Source organism: Acanthaster planci, linkage group LG07, assembly GCF_054643075.1.
Source record: "Acanthaster planci isolate LZ-2023a linkage group LG07, COTS_SCS, whole genome shotgun sequence".
Classification (NCBI taxonomy): domain Eukaryota; kingdom Metazoa; phylum Echinodermata; class Asteroidea; order Valvatida; family Acanthasteridae; genus Acanthaster; species Acanthaster planci.
The window spans coordinates 14,026,482-14,045,813 of record NC_141783.1 but is presented as its reverse complement, the minus strand read 5'-3'; the positions used below and the strand labels follow the sequence as shown (position 1 = coordinate 14,045,813).

At 42.7% G+C, this 19,332-nt stretch overlaps 1 protein-coding gene across 1 annotated transcript; it reads right to left on the bottom strand.

Annotated features, from left to right (window-relative positions):
• Window positions 1-2,110: 2,110 nt before the first annotated feature.
• On the bottom strand, window positions 2,111-18,723 carry ube2o (ubiquitin conjugating enzyme E2 O). The gene is made up of 19 exons (XM_022237995.2): window positions 18,466-18,723; window positions 16,331-16,498; window positions 15,579-15,676; window positions 14,976-15,036; window positions 14,557-14,697; window positions 14,247-14,374; window positions 11,647-12,967; window positions 11,245-11,347; window positions 10,720-10,819; window positions 9,696-10,539; window positions 9,046-9,141; window positions 8,526-8,674; window positions 7,479-8,074; window positions 7,111-7,217; window positions 6,070-6,132; window positions 5,690-5,893; window positions 4,958-5,137; window positions 4,675-4,754; window positions 2,111-4,480 (listed from the first exon to the last, which is right to left on the bottom strand). The coding sequence occupies exons 1-19, from the start codon at window positions 18,661-18,663 to the stop codon at window positions 4,279-4,281; spliced, it is 4,839 nt and encodes a 1,612-aa protein (XP_022093687.2). The 5' UTR covers window positions 18,664-18,723; the 3' UTR covers window positions 2,111-4,278.
• Between the last annotated feature and the right edge of the window lie 609 nt (window positions 18,724-19,332).

Here is a 19,332-nt window from a genome sequence, read left to right as displayed (position 1 = left end):
ATTCATACTGTTGTGAAAAAAAAAATATTTTAGATTTTGTACAATATTTTTTCCTGAAAACCTTTAAAGCCAGGGAAAGAAATTAGCATCAGATGTGCTATAGAAAAAAGATCTTTTTTTTTGAAAGGTCAAGGTTTCGATATATCCTGTGAATAACAACTAGGATCTCATGGTTTGACTATAAATTTCATGTTATTTTGAAGATTGGAGTTCTGGTTTTTATTATCTTTTCGCTTTTTTGTCCATATTTATAAAGTGAAAAGACATACACGCAATACCATGCATAATTCACAAAATTATTACCCCACAAAAACCGAACAGTCAGAGAATTAGCAGTTTCCAAAAAAATACCATGCATAAATTACTGCTATAGTCTCAAAATTAATGAAATCTGCTTTTTCAGCGCGAATATGTCTATTCGGTCACACGTGCGCCATTTTGAAAAAAACCTGCGTCTTGCTGTATAATTATGCGCGCATTAAAATACAACACATTTTATCAGAACTTTGCCCTCAGCAAAACAAAACAAGACACAACAGACAAATATCAGCAAAATTGTGTGTTGAAGCGATGCAGAGCGTGCACCCATGCCTACCTGATCTAGCGCCAGGGGAATCACTTCCGTCAATCGAGTAGGTTGTAAGCAGACTGTCGACCCGTGATTTCGACTGTTCCTGGCGGTTAAGTCATTATCATAATTAATGCATGATGTCGTGAGTCTGCACCCATGCCACGCGTGTCTATGTCAAGTAGGTCAAATTATTGTGATTCATCAAAATCTCACCTAAGACGCAGGCAAAGTGCGCCAAAAGGTCCGCGGGACGACAAACACAAAAGGATCCTTCATTCATCCTCCCGCTTTCTTCCACCTAATTGAAGTGTTTTGAAGGGTCAAATTGATTTTTTAAAAGACAGCACTCATCGAAGTGACAAATATTATGACTTTCCAGAGAAGATGGGAAAACCAAACAAAAAGACACAGTCACTAAGTCTTGACGCGAAACCAGAAAGGAAAACACACATCAGTCTCTTTCTAGCTCGGTCAAAATAATGTTGAAAAGCAAAACTTCTCATGCGTAATTCATGGCCTAAGTAATGAAGCTTTCCGATCTTGTGTAAACTTAGCATTGATACATCACATGTAATTAATTTTAGAAACGCCCTATCACCTCAGCGTCTTTGACTTCCGTTGGCAAGGTGGTCGCAACATATAGCGGAGTACTAACCTGGCCAAATGTTGACATCCCAGCAATTGCAGAAGCTTCTTCTGGAGCAAGTGGAATCGAGAAGTTCAAACTCCTATACAGCCGTTTTAGCACAAGGCTTAAGCAAGCAAGAAAACAAATACACCACAGTCTATGAAGAGGCTTGTTCCACTACGCAACAAGCGAGCAAACCAACCCATTCGCAAATGGCACAACATAGTAGAAAACCACAAACATGTGTGTTACTTAACCGAGGACACGAAGTCTCAATATTGGTGAGCTCTTGGGCTCCCAAGAGAACATCGTCAACAAACGCAAATTTGAAATCCAATACCATGTTATGTATCGGTCGTTATATAAGGTAAACTGACCTTGGAAGACTAAACGAAGTTTATTTTGGATCGAAACTTTGGCTCAAAACTGAAGACAAACATAACTTCTACATCATGTATGTGGGGGGGGGACATTTCCAGCTAAAACATTTTTTCTGGCAATTTAAATTCCATTTTATTAGCACATAGCACTGGATAACACCATAAAAGGCCTAAACATCGGGACTATAATGATATCCATAATGTACATGCTGTGACTGACCGATTTCGAGTCAAATCAAGCCAGCCCAAAGCTAAATTCTATAAACACGGAATGCAAAGCGTATGTTGCCGTTGGTAATTGGATGAACGCTCCAACATGGCCTCTCTCTTTTCCCTCCGACCGGAACTTTAGCCTGAAGCAGTACATGTACAGGGTTTCAGTGAAGTCTGACCTCTTGTAACTTAGCTGCTATCCGTTTCATTCCATTGGGTACCCGACTTAACTACTCATTTAATACAACCCTAGAGGGGGACTGAGGGACAACGCTATTTATTAAACACAACATGGAAACCACACAGATACAAGTGACATTTAGCTCTCGGAAAACGTCTGCCAAGTCGTTTTAATTGAAGCTAGGCTCTTTCAGAGGAGTTTGAAGCTTACATTGGATTTGTTTTAAAACCAGGGGGAATATATGTAGCTATATTCAGCCAGAAAGGAATCCCATCAAAAAATAAATAAATAATAAATAAAAAAATCGGCCGATCAACAAGCAAAATATGATGTATCAGTGGAACAAGTGACAGACACTACCGACCACCCAAGGTACAATAACTGACCAACTGCCAAACCGTCCAATGCACCAAGTCGTAAATGGTACTGACATTTCTATACATTTCTACAATATGTCTTTTTTTTGATCCAGCGAGTGCTGTAAGTTACCGCGGCGCAAACTTCCACGCAGCATTAAATGGTTCATTTAAAGAGGCTTATTAAAAACTGAGAACATTTTCGTACGATGTTTCGAAAAAAAATTAATAATCGGGACCGAATTTTTCAGCAAGAGCACGTGGCTACAATTCTCACAAATGACCTTGTTAATACAGTTAATGTGGCTGCGATCAACATCACACACACCACCACGACAATCTGCAGTCTCATGGTTCACTTTGGCAAATTATCAGTGCATGGGTTGTCATGGTAATACCTTAAACAGTAATCACTAAAGTACTTGGTGTTAGAATTCGGCCAGATAAATTACATTCATTAATATGTCCGTCAATCCCAAGGAATTTATAATGGAATTTCCACTGGGACAATAGTGCATATCAGAGCAATGAAAAACAATGGGGGGTGTAATCGACAACTCCAGTTCTTTACAAAGTTGATGTATTCTGTGACCACAAATTACGAGTGCGGCAAATTCTGCATGTACACGTATGCATCCGTTAAAGTATATTTCAATTTGTGTTTCATTCCTTTCTTTCCAAAAAAAAAAAGTTACAATGTTAATGATAAATCCAGGCATGTCTGTGAAACGGGCTTAACCACAAACCCCATACACATGAAATGTGGATAAGATTGTACATTTACACAAGACAAATCTTCTGCACAAATCCTATACAAACTCCACAAACATTTACAGAATTCACCACACTTCCACACATTTACAACAATATTACAGCTGTGCCTTGCAGTGTTTGTTTATATATATATAAACTTTGTCAATAAAGTACCTTAATTTCTTGTAAACAAAAGAGATAGTGGCAGCAAATAAGTAAATAAATAATTTGTTTGAAAGATTTACATAATGCATTTTTATGGGGGAAAAAAGATACCAATTTTTGTATTTGGCATTGAAAACTTAAAAAAAATCTTCTCCATCTCGTCAGCACTTCAAGAAAAGTCCACGTGGGCACACACACATTAAAGCATATGTTAAATGTTTGATTATGGCGAATATTTAAGCAGTTATACAAAAACTGTGGTGAGCAAATATCTATCTTTTATCGTTAAGAAAAAGTGAATGGCTAAGTTTCTTCTTAGAAGGTATCACAGCAGTCACTCTGTCTCTGCTCTTAGACTAAACATCAAATTGAGAACTTGTACTGTTCTTACTTAACAAGTTTTCCTGACAGTTACCTTGGTGAAGTGCAGTTAATGACATACCTGGTGACCACTCCATTTGAAGATTTGTCTACTTTTTTTTCATGGAAGTCCCCTTTTCTAAGCAATCTACGTAACCTTGGATTTGCTTGCTAGCAATGAGGGTTGAATCCTCAGGAATACATAAGTTATGAGTTGTTAATAAAGATCCCTCCACTTCAAAGCTGCAACATGGCAATATCCGTCACAAAACCACAACTTTTTGAATCAAAAAATAAACAGAAAGATTCTAGGGCTTAAGACCACTGTTTGTTTTCTTGGCCTGCATTAATCTGTGAGTCAATACGATGTTTCTCCAAAGGAGAGATTACATTTAAACCTTGCGTCTTCTGAATGATGTTTGAAAAGTTTCTCCTCTTGAAATATCCTGCGATTGGGTGACAACATGTCGGTGGCTGTAGGAATTTGAAATCTTTCCCCTTCTGACCTTTGCCCTTTGGATCACCAGGACAAGCTCCAACCTTCCTCTTCAGTGTTACTGGCATCACTGTGAAATGTGAAGGGAACTATTCCTAGCAGAAGCATGGTTCAAACCAATACAGCTTACAGCATTACATAACTCTAGGGACACAAGGTAGCATATGTCAGCCTCTCAGTTGTCAGGTATCCCAGCTACACCCAATGCTGCACGGTAAGCTCGTAGGGCCTGCCTCATACTGAGTATGAAGCCTTTGGAGAGTGGTAGAAGGGTGAAGGCAGGAGTGCGAGGCATGTCCTGGTGCCCTTTCCCTGGTTCCCCACTCTCTGGAGACACACTACTAATTGCAAGCCAGTGTTCAATCCGCTTGATCAACCTGTGCATGAATCACATGAACAATCTATTCATAAACTGTTCACCAGTCCTTAAAAAGGAAAGGGAGAACTCTGACTAAACCTGGACTCTAACCCTAGACTTCTGTCCTGCAACTCCAGTGCTCAACTAACTGAACCGAGCCAAAGGTCAGGCACAATTTCAAGGGAGAATCCCACATTAAAAAGATGTACATACCTGAAGCCATGATTGTGACAAAAGTCTACTGTCTCTTCATGGAATACATCAGGGGGATTGGTCAGCATAAGTGTCATTGACTGCAATGGAAATGAAAAATATCCTCACTGCATCAAACTGATAGATAAATCAAAAATAAATTACCAAAAAATACAGTGTAATCAATAAATTATTGTTACAAAGAGAAAGCAAAACCACAAATCAAAACATTTCAATACATCACTGAAAAAAAAAAAGAACCTGGACAAACGTTAGTGACTGAAAAAATAAAGGACATTATTACCTGAACCATCTTCAGTACAGCTGTCTCATTGTACAGTCTGCTGTTCTCCTTTCCAGGCTGCGTCCCACGGTGCTTCTCATAACCCGCCTCATTGTAGTATGGCTCGCTGACCAAGATCAAGCCTTGAATGGAGACTAGCACTTGCAGCAGGTTGGATTTGCTAGTCCACATCTCACTTCCCTTGGGGTCAGAGGTAAAAAGGACTAAGGCAACTTGTATTACGAGTACCAAGGTAAGAACTAGGTAGCTGAAGTTAAGACCACAAGAAAGTGTTACCGTTGTTTTAACTTTAAAACTTGGCCATTCTTGTCTGCCTATTAAGAGGGATAATGTAATGCCACTTGTTAGTCAAATTGTTCACAGTACGTTTCACAAAAACAGAATGATACACAGAAAATCACCTATCAAGATATACTTTTGGATTCAGGCAATGGTGTTATCAACCTCTTGAATGTCATTGGACAGAAATGACCTGTCAAAAATGGCCTGAGGAGCATTTTTGAAAAGTTTGTTCTGAATTGTATGTTTGTTCAGTGTTTATCTCCAGTTTGTTTGGTGGGAAATAACTGAGAATAAGTTACCCTCTGGACGGGATGCCAGTCCACTGGTGCTGTGAAGTCAAGGGCAAATGTGGGTAAAGTGGCTTGCTCATGGACACGTCACACAGCCAGCAACCAAATTTGAACCCCCCGACCCTCCTATCATGAGCCAGGCACAATCTATGATTCTCACCTTGCCTGTCCAGGTGCCCAGAAGACTGACGCAAACCTTGCCATCATTGTAGAGGTTTGGGTTGAGTCGACCACTGCAGTAGGCGTGGTAGTGCATGACGGGTGGGGATTTAGGGTAGTCCGGGGGGAGGTGGGCGTCAAAGAAAAACAGGCCGTCCTCGTACGGTGTGTTACTGGGCCCCTCAAACAGCACAGAGAACAGATCCTGGGAAACGTGTGGGGAAAAAATAACAGAATGGCAACTCCAAGAGGAAATTTCATCATCCCAGAATCATCTTTAGCACGTTTAACGTCTTTTCATTTTGCTCTCAAGGAAGAATGGATGTTGATCGGTCAGTTCCGAGATGAAGAAGGCAAACTGGTGTGAAAGCCTTCACTTACCATTCTGTCGGCAAAGCCCTTGACTCTGATACCCTGTGGAAGAGATGTCTGCAGCAAACGCATCTACAGCAAAATAAGGAAGGCAACAGAGGAAAATGACTAAAAATTGTTTAAATTGTGGGTCCAAAGCAGATTTGTAAAGAAAAAAGAAGACATATTGGGAAAGTCAGGATGGCAAAGTGGTTGTTTCCTCGCCTTCCTCCTCTGCAGTCCGGGTTCGAATTCTGCCTCCGTCCACACGTGGATTGGGCTTCCAGTCCCTACCTGATTCTGTGGGTTTTACCCAGAATATTCCTCTGGGGGTTTCCTCCCACCTCTAAAACTGTGGCTACTTCTCACTGTCTTCTGTCTACAGGTTTCTTCAGGCTTATGAGCGACAGTGCCTAAGGCACTTTTGAGGATCCTTGGTGTCATTACCAGAAATAATAATAACAATAATTCAAGCTGACCAGAGACTTCCTTGTGGGAAATGGCCTTTCAAGATAAAATTTAAACCCACTGTTCCTGAACTTGATTACCCATGGACATCTTCCTTTTCAGATCCATTTTCCCATAAGGGTCATTTCAGAAACGAGGGGTCTAAAAGTGTGACTTTTTTGTCCCTGTTACATCTTACCTTTGTTATTGGACATGGAAATGTCACTGGAATTGATTTCAAACTACATGTATTACTATTTGTTTGATGTAATTAATACATCACCCTTGGAAGTTAGAACATCGTAACATGTGTTCTGAACTTACCAAATCATATGTCAGATGTGACTGGGACACGAAGAGACAATGGACCCCTAATTTCTGAAATTACCCATAAAACTGTACTTGACTTGCAAGCTGCTTCCAGGGAATTTCTGTGATACCACAAGCAGGCGCCAGGCGTTTAGTTTGGTTCTGGAGAACATCTGCAAGAAATCCGAGCTGCTCAAAATAATTATTCGCTACAGTAAGCCGCAACTAGTTGTGAAGAGAGAAAAAAAACCCTGTCAACTGTCCACTAGGAGGACTGCAAAAAGACTTGATGTTATCTAGGAATGCTGCCTTTACCTCTCTCCTCATTGTCAGCGAAAACTGTTTAGGATCCTCGGGCGAGAAAGCCACACTGGGCATGTTGAAGTGATGGGTCTCCGGAACCTCCTCCATAAGAAAGAAATCTGGCAAATAAAATCGTCAGAAATGTACGGTTTGTTACTAATTTTGTGATGAGATGTCTGTGTGTGATGCAGGAGAGCGGCAATATTGATGTATTTGATTTTCCTGGGGTAAGTTTAAGAAAATAGGCACATCACACGACAGTATTTAAATTTGTAAAGTTGATTTTCTTAAAGCAATGTTTCTGCACACACACAAAAAACCGAATCTGATCGGTACGGGTGAAGTCATTCAGTAACAATATCAGTCCATTCAGGACTTACTATCGCAAGCTTGTCCAGTGGCGGTAGGAGCAGCCCCCTCTGTTGGCAACTTTTGGCAAGTTTCTTGGTTGTCACTGTTTCCTTCCCCTTGACCCACTTCATCTTCAGAGCGGTTTTCCATTTCTCCTTCCACAGTATTCTCTGCAGATGATGACATGGCAGGAGCGGCCGCCTCTGCAATTTCTCTTCCTGAGCTGTCGCCGAGTTTGCCTGGTTCAGACGATGCTGGGGTATCTGATGGAATGCATGGCTCACCAGTACCTGTGCTTTCACTGGTAGCCTCACTTTCGACACTGTTTGCTTTTACAGCAGTGACCTCCTCCTTAATGTCTCCTTCGGGCACCTCCTCGTCTCTCCCCGCATTACCATCCGGGTCGAGCTGCAAGGAATTTGTCCGCTTCTCCAGGATGGAGTTGGCACAGGAGTTGATCCGTCTCATCTTGTCCTCCACCAGGCTCAGCGCAGAGAAGGTCTGCTCGAATGTCGCCTCATCCAGGTTCTCGGGGAGCCCCTCAAGATCTCCCGCCTCTGATGGGGTAGCGTCCCTGTCCGGGCTTCTTGGTGATGAGCTGGCATTTTGCTGATGTGGGGGTGGACTGGGAATAAGATAGAATAGCAACAAATTGCGTCTGTCTCATGAACACAGTTCATTTGAAAACAGGTTTCTCAAAAACTTTACACTGACTGTTTGCCTTCTGTAATTGGTAAAGATTCACTGTGGAACAAACCGTAAGGCAACTACTGTCGTATTTATTTGCATAAATGTTTGGACTTTTTACATTATCTCAACAAAACACACTTGCCTTCATTAGATCTACAATTTATACAATGTACAATGGTAAGCAACCATTTGTAAAGCAAGTATGGGTAAAGTCTCTTGCTTTGGTCTCACTACATTCCCACTGACTGGACTCGAACCCACCACCAGTACAATGACTGACCAGGTCAACAGTCTGATGAACATCACCTGTAGGTCTTAGTCAAGCAGATATCGAGGTTTTAATACCACTCCAGAGGAGCAGTCTTTACGAAATGACATGCAGATACCTGATGACGTTTGTCTCTTCGGCAATATCGGAGGCATCACTGGCCGTCTCCCAGCTGCTTGAGGTGGAATTCGAGGAGTCTACTAACTGGTCTTCATCCTTCCAGTCGTCATCTCCCGCATCATTATCTGACCAATCGGTGTCGCTGTCCTTTTACATGGAAAACAACCACCAGAACCAAGTTTGCACAACATCGCATCCATAGAAAGAATCAATCTTCTGAGGCACTACTCAAGTGCACACAGTCAATGGGGGAAGAAATTTAAAGCAGTAATTTTTCTGCTTTTTTTTCAGTTCCTGTGCCAGTTTCTATTAACCTTGAAGTTTTAGTGTAAATCCATGTCACTCAGTGTTAAGAGGAAGCACTGGGGAAATCTGTCGATTACAGAAAAAAGTTGCTCGTTTCGCTGTATTTGTGAATATAGAAGTTTCATGGGCATTTACAACCACCTAAATGTAGATGCTTGTACATGTACTTTAGAGTCCGATTTTGCGATAGTACCTCATAATATTCTCCTCACCTCCTCCAATTTGTACAGATCCTGTGGCAGCACACTGCACTCAGAGCCATCCACCCACGCAACGTGAATCTCTCCATTGGTACTAATCCAGCGCACCTGAGAAATCCATACCTTCCTCAATCCTCCAGAATCCTCCGGGTGGTTGTGGAGGACTGTGGAGGACTGAGGTTGAACTGCAAAAGATGCCCTGTGTTAAGGTTACCCTCTCTAGGGGTTATAATCTGTTGCTTTCATCATGTGGAGATATCTACCAAGCCAAGACCTAGAAACATTTAGTAAGCTGTGAGAGTGTATTATTGGTGAAAGAACAGAAAGCGGGTTCCTATAGACACTGCTGGTGCTGGGTATTGTTTTGAAAAGATGCCGACTTCTGAACTTTTCATTTGGAAAATGGTAAATAGAGGTAATGTATCATTAGCAACTTCATTTAATCTGAGGATGAATGTTTCTTTGTATTGGTTTTCTTGGGTGCTTGTTTTCTAATTTACACTTTTTAATAGGTTTTGTCAAGTAACAACTGCCACAAAGAATGACTGAAACTAGGACAAAGTAAAGCCCCCGGAAAGTCAATGCAGGAACAGGCTTCAGGATGATATAATGCTTGTAATGTCAATGAAAAAAAGATAGCAAGGAAGAAAAGTAGATGCTACCTGCCCAGCACAAGGTACTGCTGCTTCCTGAGTATCCTGGCAATTCTCAACCTTCGAGGAGGAAATGCTGTCTTCTTTCGACGCCTCTGCATTAAAGTTTTCCAAATTAGCCAAATTCATGCGATGGACATTGGCCATTCCTGCATCGTCAGAATCGTGGGTCCCTCCTCGAGTTGATCCACATTCATCAGTTTGAAACACCTGTTCTACAGGGCATCCTTCCTCTATATGGTCTGGTGCAAACGAGTTGATCTGTGGTTCTTTTACACCAGCGAGTGAGAGTGTTGTTTCTGTATGCTGGTTCTCCTCTTTTGGGCTGTCAATCTTGCTGCTGGCCTGAATACCATCTGGACTACAAAATGGGACATCGCGGTTGTTTATTGTAGTATCGCTGGGTCTCAACTGATCGCCTGGTGTAGTGATCTGAGCATCAGAATTACACGACTTGTTACCAGAGACATCAATGTTGCTGCTAGCATTACCCTCTTGGGTAATGTGATTACCCATCCGGGCATCAGAGTGACCCACTTGGGTGTCTGATTCAATGGCATGGGTCCCAGCCTGATTCCCTCCGAGTAAATGGTTGTCTGTCTGGGTACCCAGCTCAGCAGTATTGGCACTAGCTCGGGTAAGATGGGGTGCACCATTGCCTCTCTGGGTGTCAGAGTCACCCACCTGGGTACATGGGTGGACTCCTCTAGGGTCGGGCTTTCCTTTCTTCAGGGCTGCAATCCCGTGCCTGCTGTCGGCTATCCTCACGATCACGTCCCCCACGTTGAAGGTGAAGTCTGGGTGGGGTGTCAGCTCATAGACACTCACCTCCTCCGAGTTGACTGGTGTGGGTCTGAAACCACAAGAAAACACCATAATGCTACAACAGGCTAAATTACATACTACAGTCCAGCTATATTCAACAGATTCCAAGATAACAATGCCGGTTTCTCAAGATATATATTCCAACTCTGCTACAGACTTACGGCTTTGTGACAGAAATGGGCCTTTATAACCTGGTGTTAAAACTTACACATTGCACTGTTGGTTTGGCCTCATGATCCACTGGACTAGACACGTTCTCTCCTTGTGGTCTGTCTTGCAGACCAGACCATAGACATTCTCAAGATCCTCTGAAACCAAAACAAGTCCAGAAAGAAATAAACTGTCTCACTCCCCTTCTTTGGAAAAAGAGTCCACTTTATTAGGTTTAATGAACAACTTGTGCTTGGTTATACATAGCCCAGAAAATAACTCATTTTTATACCACTGGTGGAATGTCTGACCTTGATCAAGAACATTTGTTTCCTAGAGACAAAAAAGGACTTCAAACTGAATGATAAACATGCAAGTGATGTTTTTGTAAATTTTAGGGCAGATTTTGTGACTTTCCTTGAGAATTAACCCATCTTGTTTTCAAAATGCAATTATCATTACAACCTATATATTCACCTAGATGTACACCCAAACTATAACGGTCAACTGATGTTTTGCATTGCTGTGTACTGAATCAATCATAAACCGATCAACACTAAAAGTAGGGGGAAAAAAACTTTACCATTATTCTTGGTGACAAAGTCTCCAGGAAAGAACTCAAGCTCGTCCAGCTGGTGGTCAGGAAAAAGGTCTGTGGACACCACTCCCTTTTGTAATGTACCATCCTGGAAGGACATGAGAATCACCAATAACGTGCACTGAACTCTCTTCAATCACACTGCATCAAGCATTTACATGAGGGAGGGAAAAAAACAGCTGGGGGCACTTTGATGGGTAACCTGACACAGCAAGAATCATGCAGTGAGTGCAACTGGTTGCCAAACAAATGTTCACATTCTGTACACAAGCACATTTTGTGTTATTCACCGATATCCTGACAAAAGATGCGTTTAGAAACAGAACTTGAAGCTTGGCTGCTGTATTGAGGAGTAAAAGACAAAACTTTGAAGTGAGCCCATCTTACCTGCCACATGACATCTACCAAAGTTCTAGTGTGGGTGACTTCGACACACACTCGTTCACCAATCTCTAGGGGCTTAGGAGGTGGTCGGCGTTTGGAAGCCAGGCGTTTATGCTGCTTCCTGGTGTGTCGGTGGAGGAGGCTGGACACTACCTTGTATCGTCGGCTCTCTCCTTTCGATGAAGCATTGGAGTCTGTGTCATCACTGTCATCCATCCCGTCCGAGGAATCCTCCTCCTCCTCGCGATCTTCCGAGGACTGATCTGAATCTCTATCATCATCCAATTTTCTCCTACCTCTGTTCTTGGCAGACAGTGCCCTGACCTTCCTGAGGCTTTTGCCGACAGCAGTTTTCCCAGATGCGGTGGCGCCCCGGGTCTCCATCTCGATTTCATCCAGCTCCTTGAGGCTCTTCTTGCTGTCCACAAGAAGGCCCTCCGTCATCAGGATCTGCTGCTGGAGTTTCCCCTGCGACTCAAGGAGACGTGCAACCTGTCCACTGATCTCTCGGGCGGACTCATTGGTGGCGCGTTGCAGCAGCGTCCGGAAGTTTCTTGCAATGTCTGTGACGCTGTCGGAGGCATCGCAAAGCTCTCGATGCAGCTCCCCGAGGAGGTCCACATCCCTGGACAGACCCACCTTCAGCTCCTCGGCCCTGGCCAGCAGCTCATCCTTACCCTCCGCTGTGGATTCTGAAGGCTTTTGCTTATCCAGATCACCTTTTGCTGCTTTCTTATCCAGTTTGGACTGATTAGAAGCAAAGCCATCCTGCAATCTGAGGATTCCCTTCGGCTCAAATGAAGCAGCTTGTGCTTCTCCTGGAGTTGCTGCAAAAGCTCCTAGTGAATCTTCTGAGGCTCCTCCTTCCGCGGATTGGGATTCTTGCACGGCAGAGGCTGTGCCTTTAGACCCTGATATACTTCCTGCCATGCACTGGCCTGATGGGTTCTCGTCAGGCCTATCAGCTTGTGTAGTTAATAAACCGTGCATGCACTGATCCGGGTTTTCCACACATCCGGTTCCTGTACTGGTAGTCAATTTCAAATCAACACTCCCTTCGCTGCTATCCTTCTGGGCAAGTTCAGGTCTCTGTTTCGGCTCCTCGTTTGCATTTCCCTGTGATGTCAGGGCCTCCAGGCCACACTCGGCACCCTTGACAGCAGTTGATGCCCCACTACCTTCCCCCTTGGATGGTTGGACATAACAATCCAAGCTGCCGCGAGGCACTGCTTTAGGATAAGCTAGATCTCCCGGCCTGACTTTGTACATTACTTTGTCGCCAATTTGTATACTGGCAGCAATGAAGTATGACAGCGGTCTGACTCTAGGGGAAATATGAAATTGGAAAACAGACACTAAAAACATACAAATAGATCTAGATGGTCCAAAAAGGAATTCAAAAACAATATCTGATTCTGGGCTTTTGAGTATCATTCACAGGCAGGGTTGCCACCAGGCCAAATTTAGTATCGGGTAATATTTTGGCAAATCACAGCGCGAGGAGCTCTTGCGGATCATGGCCAGGGGTCCAGGGGCCTGTTCAAGAGCCCCTGGTGGGCTCAAGGGGCAATGCCCCAGTGGGGGTCGAGGGGGCAGAGCCCTTCTAAAGCTCCACAATTCTTGGGTTTTTCAGGGGGGAAATCAGGTTTTTGAGGCATGTTATAAAGTGTAATTTGTGTTTGTAAAGCATGGAATTATCAATAAATAAAAATTAACACAGGATTAAACAACAATTTTCTAGTATTTTTTTAACAGTATAAAGTAAAAATTCCAGCGTTTTTTGTGCCATAATTCTAGATTGATTTATCTGCGTACGCTGTCTAGCTGTCAAAACACTGTCCTGTCAAAACAAAAAATATTTTATGACCTTTGAGCAGGCGAAGGCAGATCCATTTGTCGAAAACGTTTCGACAATCTGTGCGAAAACATGAGCATGCGCATGCATAGTATGACCATCATTTGCCTCGTACACAGACTTCAAAGTGAATTGTGTACCACGCATACAAGTTCTGAGAAAGAGGAAGTCAGTTGATACTACGCGTCAATCTGCTGTACCTACTCCGGCTGGAATGTGATTGCATGACCATAGACATTTATTTGCGCAGCGGGGGTGTTACTGCTTGAAGTACTGGCGCACATCGGAGCTGAGCTTTTGTTTATTTGTTCATTCATATGTGTACACACTACATGCATCGTGCATCATGTATACGTATGTGTACAGGACAGGGAATACTGCATGGGAAGCCGGCCTCATGTGTTGGGATATGTGGTCATATGGCTGCCGTTGTTCATTTCAAGGCCTGGATTGGTGCATAATTTTAAGCTTACTTCAGTGTTTTTGCAGTTTTAAAACAAGGAATTAAACAGAAATATCTTATAATTGCTAAAGATAGGAACAGACAAGTACATGAGAAATTTTGAGATTTTGTAGAAAGTTTTACCATTTCAGGGAATGAAATACGTGCCAGGCGGTCAGGCTAAAAATTACCCTGAGTGCCGGGCAGGGATTATGAGAGCTGGGCGACCACAACTGCCGCAGCCAGCGTAGCTACAACTCAGTTCACTGGTATACTACCCCCCCCAAAAACCCCACTGTACTGTACCTTGGAAGTATGTCCTTTGAGACTCTTCTTGGAGGTGGCTGCAGCTGATTGGAATCAGTGCAGTCTCCAGCAGGATATCTGCAGAGACCCCTAGTCTGCCAGTGAACCTCAAGCTCCACAACATTAACCTGTTGCCGAGAAAAAAAAACAGACAGACAGTTCCAGAGAAAGATGCTCAGCTTAAACAACAGTTACTGAAAGAAGAAAAATGGTTATCATACAGACTACGTTGGTAGATTTTTGTATTCATTCAGTGTCGGTATAAGCGTGCGAGACCACACCGTTGAAAATGCTATTCAAAATGTGTCACCTCTTCCACGGTAACGGTGAAGTTAGCTTTGCTGCCAAGTATGGGCTGCTGCCCGCTGAGCCATGCTGTGTTCTTGAAAGTTGTGGCTGGACCTCGCAGGACCTGACCAGGGTAGAAGCTGTCGCAGCTGAATACAGAAGCCTTCAATGAAAGGGGAGAACATTTCAACGTAAGTCTGGGTGGACTATCTTCCTCAGGGTCCTGGGTAAAGCTTAGTCCTTTTTTCCCCTCAAAATGTAGGGGATGAAGTTGTGCTAGGACTGACAACAAAATCAAATTTTCCAACGTGTCGCCTGAAGATGAAAAGTGAGGAAGGCTTTGCTGCGGTGAACTTGGTGATTGACAAGTGCACTCATTGCTTAAGAATCAACATACTGAATAAGGTGAGGATATAACATTTGACTAAACATTGGCCTTACATCGTCATCCGTGTCATGGATATCAGTCAATCTGCAGGCGCTGTCATCGGAGAGGGTACACCTGCAGAAATATGGCACAACAAATGGAACATTCGTGCTACCTTCCTAAGATTGTTCAAGACTTCCCGCAATGTGCAGACTACAAATGTCTCCCACTGTGTAACCCTGTATAACACTTCATACAGTTTTCTGATTTGTAAAATCTATCCTGTAGAAGTATGGACACCATGTCAGCCAATGTCTTAACTGATTTAAAAGGACCTCTGCAACATGGTATCCACTCCCTGCAAAAAGTCATCCTTCACCTGCAGCAAGGAGAGAGACCAGTGGGGTGGACTTATTTTAAGTGGGCACATGGTGGTGCGTTCTCTGTGCCATGTGTGTGTGAAAGCCTCAACAGTTGCAGGGTACGTCGCCCCAAAGGGACACTTTTGCTGTGTCAAAATCACTCCATGTCTTGTAAATGCACAGAGGACATAACCGATCTAGAAGCAAGTATATGCTAGGTGCATTATGTCTTAGGGTCAAAATACTGTAACCGAGTTTTCCAACACCAGAATATACCAAAGAATAGGTAAAAACCACCATCAGAATAACCGTTACCTGGCTCCATTTTTAAGCCGCACGATTAGCTCCACATAGATATTTCTAACTACTCCAATCCAAGACCCCATGACGACATGGCACCCAGGTGTATACATCTACACATGGAACAAAAAAAGATAACAATAAATTACATTTTATGTACATAAAGAGTGGGACTGAAAACATATCAAGTACTTCATATATTTGTATCGCAATATAACAATTACTTTTATTTAATGAAGGAGTAAGTTTGTGCTCCTTTCCGGTTGTCTAAAACCCTAACCCTCCTCCCAAAATCCTCTGGGTGGTTTTTGAGGATTGAGGAAGAATGCCAAAACAACGTGGCTGATTGCAAAGGACGCAATGCGTCAAGGTTGTGGGTTAGACCTTGTGTTGTTTTTGCTGGGCCATGCACAAATTCATGCCTACGTGTACATCATATGTGAAATCCTTCATAGTGGTCACGGATACTATTCACACTGCCCCTACACAATGGCAGGAACTGCCAGAAGATTTTGAAGGATTAAGGCAGTAGGCAGCCCTTAAAGGAGCATTTGCATGAAATATGGATGGATTTAGGAGGATTGAGGCCGGGTGCCATTTTTTGCATAGATAATCAGTGGATTTTGAAGGATTGAGGAGCGTGCCTAGCAAAAAGGTCACACGGGAGGTAGGGTTAAAGGTTTTTGTTTTCTTTTGTTAATTGACACATCTTTATTATTGTTTAAAAAAAAAAAAAACCCAGTTTCTGAGGTATTGGAGACACTGACCATTATATTCTCAAGGTCCTGGCTGCACACATCGTAGATCATTTGTTTAGTGCGTACAACCTGAAGATGGCAAGACACGTGAACGGAGCGAACGATCCCTCGCTGTGAGCCCTCCTGGTCACGTCTTACAGCATCGCCTGGCATTAGCGAGCGATCGTACAGGCTCACCTGCAAAGAATGAATCAGAAGTACACGAATGACGAACGTCCTCATCACTGCATAACGTACTTCCAAAGAAGAGCAAGCATTCAAACAATGTCATCATATTGTGTCTTCCCGCTTTGGCTCATATAAGAATCATTTGCAGAAACATTGAAACTCAAACCACGCTGAAAAATTCTTGCTGATGGACCTGAACATGTGCTGTTACATTTCACATGACCTACACTCTAGCATCAGTGTGATGCTTCAGTTAAACTTGTGAAAACTGGCCTGGATATTGGTGAGCACAGCGATGTACATGTAATAATCTGCCACAATACACCTTCATGACCTTGCTGACCATGTGCAACCTGATCTTCAACAATTCACTCAACCTTTATAATCGCGGCACAAAAATGCATTATGGGCAACCACCATCTGGAGAGGTAACTACATGTATTCGCTGCGCTGACAGAGACATGGGCAGGTGAGACATAATATGACAGAATGGAGGGTAGCCATTGAATTCTTTATCTTCCTTTTTGGTCGCTAGGCCAAATTAGGTCCATGTCCACTTCACATACTAGTTTTGGTTTCAAAGCATTGTAGATGTTTGCATTTACCTGCCACTGTGAGAGGGACACTTCCACAACAAACCACCGATGTCGACTATCATGGGCTAATCATAGATTTAATAAGCTTCCATTTTTGTGTTTTGACAAAATTAGCAAGACATTTATGACTGGTCACTGTCATGAAAATAAGTTTATTTCACATTCTGTTTGTGCACAAGTTTTGAAAACTGGTTGCCTGTCGGATTGACTGCTGACAGGATGTAATAGCCTGAAGCATCAGCCCCTAGAATTTGTCAACCCCTAACTGACCAACTAAGGAGCATGCCTGCAGTGCAGTTCATTGTGATAGAGCCCTTTAGCGTTGGTATGTATATGTAGGTTATTACAAACATTTACAATGACGTCTTCTTCAAATCAAGAGTATTCAAATACCAAAAAAGGCTTATTCTGTAATAAACCTTAAATTTGACATTCTCTTTGCATAATGGGATAAGAGGGCAAACAATTCATGCATTTCATGCGTGAATCTATGGGGAGGTGAATAAGTCCAACACCAATTTGTAATTAAAAAAAAAAGGCAACTCTCTCTTTGTTGCATTGACCTCATTTTTTGGAAATTTCAAATTGTAAATTGTGAGACATTGTGACTTCCTTACTGATAAACTAACAGCAAATTTGAATCCACCATGTGTCATGTGTTAAAACACTCTCAGTTTCCCCTCATAATTTCCCTCAAAACTCAAAACCCAGCCCTTTTTGACAACACCAACCCTGCAGTTATTGAGCATGATGTCACAGTTATCTACCAAGGTGAATTCAAAAGTTAAAATGTAGCTCTCCCTTCTGAGTTCTAATTATAGGAACAGGGTCCCCAAATTTACAATCCCCATTGTGGTTGTGCGTGCTTTATGTACATCATGTACGTGTATGCAGCCCAGAATCTTGAACGCCCAATACTTGTGCACGCACACTGTACAAACTTCATGCATAGAGTGATAGAGCTACATGTATATTATATAAATGTACTAATGCTGTATGCATGCACCGGAGAACAGCTGAAAACAGTCCACAACAATGAAAAGAATTCATATTTTTTTCTGTTTCTGTCTGTAGTGGTGATGCGTCAAATTTCTAATCTTAACCCACATCATGACCCACCGTAGGCGTACCTGCCAGTAGAAATTGACAGGAGTTACAGACATGAAATTGGCCGGCTCCTTGGAAAAGGAAAAAGTGTTGAACGTTTTAGTTATAAAATATTTCGCCTCATTGTAGACCCTTTATCGTATTTATATCCTGGATTCCCTCCGTAAAGGTAACGTAGAACGGTCAGGGAGTCCACCTGGGCTAGGCCAAGCTAGGGCCTACATCAGTACATAAATAATGGGCATGATGGGGGGGGGTGGGCCTAGGCCCTACCTTTTTCTCCGGCAAAACATTTTCTCTCCCCTTTGGGTACCAGGCCACCCTGACAAAACCTTTCTTGATCCTCTCCTCCTCATCTTCTGAATCGTCTACGCTGCTGTAGCCATCGTAGTTCCGCACGACAAGACCAAGTTGCAATGTGCCGCGATGACTACGCTGTACAATATCTTCCTCGAACAAGGTAGACGCCATTTTTATGTGTAATAGGACGGTACCCAGAAGGCGATCATGATGTCCCTATTGTGGGCGGAGCCTGCAAAAACTGAACTGTCGGCAGATCATGTGACTTAATCAGTTAATAATATCCATCGAATTGTTTAAAATATCAGTTACTTCATCAATTTCATTGGAAAATAACTTACAGCAGTTCCACGAACTGTGAGTGCCAAACTCTCTGTAAATTTTAGTGAGAAAAACTACTGGAATTTAAATAATAAAAGAATAGTGAATCATAAATCAATCTCTCTTATATCAGTGGATAGCGATTTCGCTTGCAATCAGTCAGTCGACCTTTCTCAAGCCTAACCATACTTGAAAAACAACTGCCAGCACGGCAGCATTATTTGGACATTAAAGAAGCCGTTCAAAATGACGTCATCTCATTTGCTGATAAATATCGACTTTTCTGTTCCACGGCGAAGTCAAATTATTGATTAATTGGCAAACAGCCAATCAACCGGCTGGGTATTGTTTGATAGAGAAAACTTAGACCTCACGCTGAGATGATGTTTTGGTTAATATGATTCCAATTTCAAAGAGCTTGGAAGCCGTCACTGTTCTCTCGCCGTCTGCTCACAAAATTGATTTTTGCATCGTTTATTCCTTACCGTGCTGTTTGATTTTTTATTATGTAGGTACCTA

Coding starts and splice junctions, on each gene's coding strand:
- ube2o (XM_022237995.2), bottom strand. CDS start 18,663: ATGGCGTCTACCTTGTTCGAGGAAGATATTGTACAGCGTAGTCATCGC. Junction 15,677..16,330: donor AGGACCTTGAGAATATAATG/GTCAGTGTCTCC, acceptor TTCCATGTGTAG/ATGTATACACCTGGGTGCCA. Junction 5,138..5,689: donor TGGGCACCTGGACAGGCAAG/GTGAGAATCATA, acceptor TCTGACCCCAAG/GGAAGTGAGATGTGGACTAG.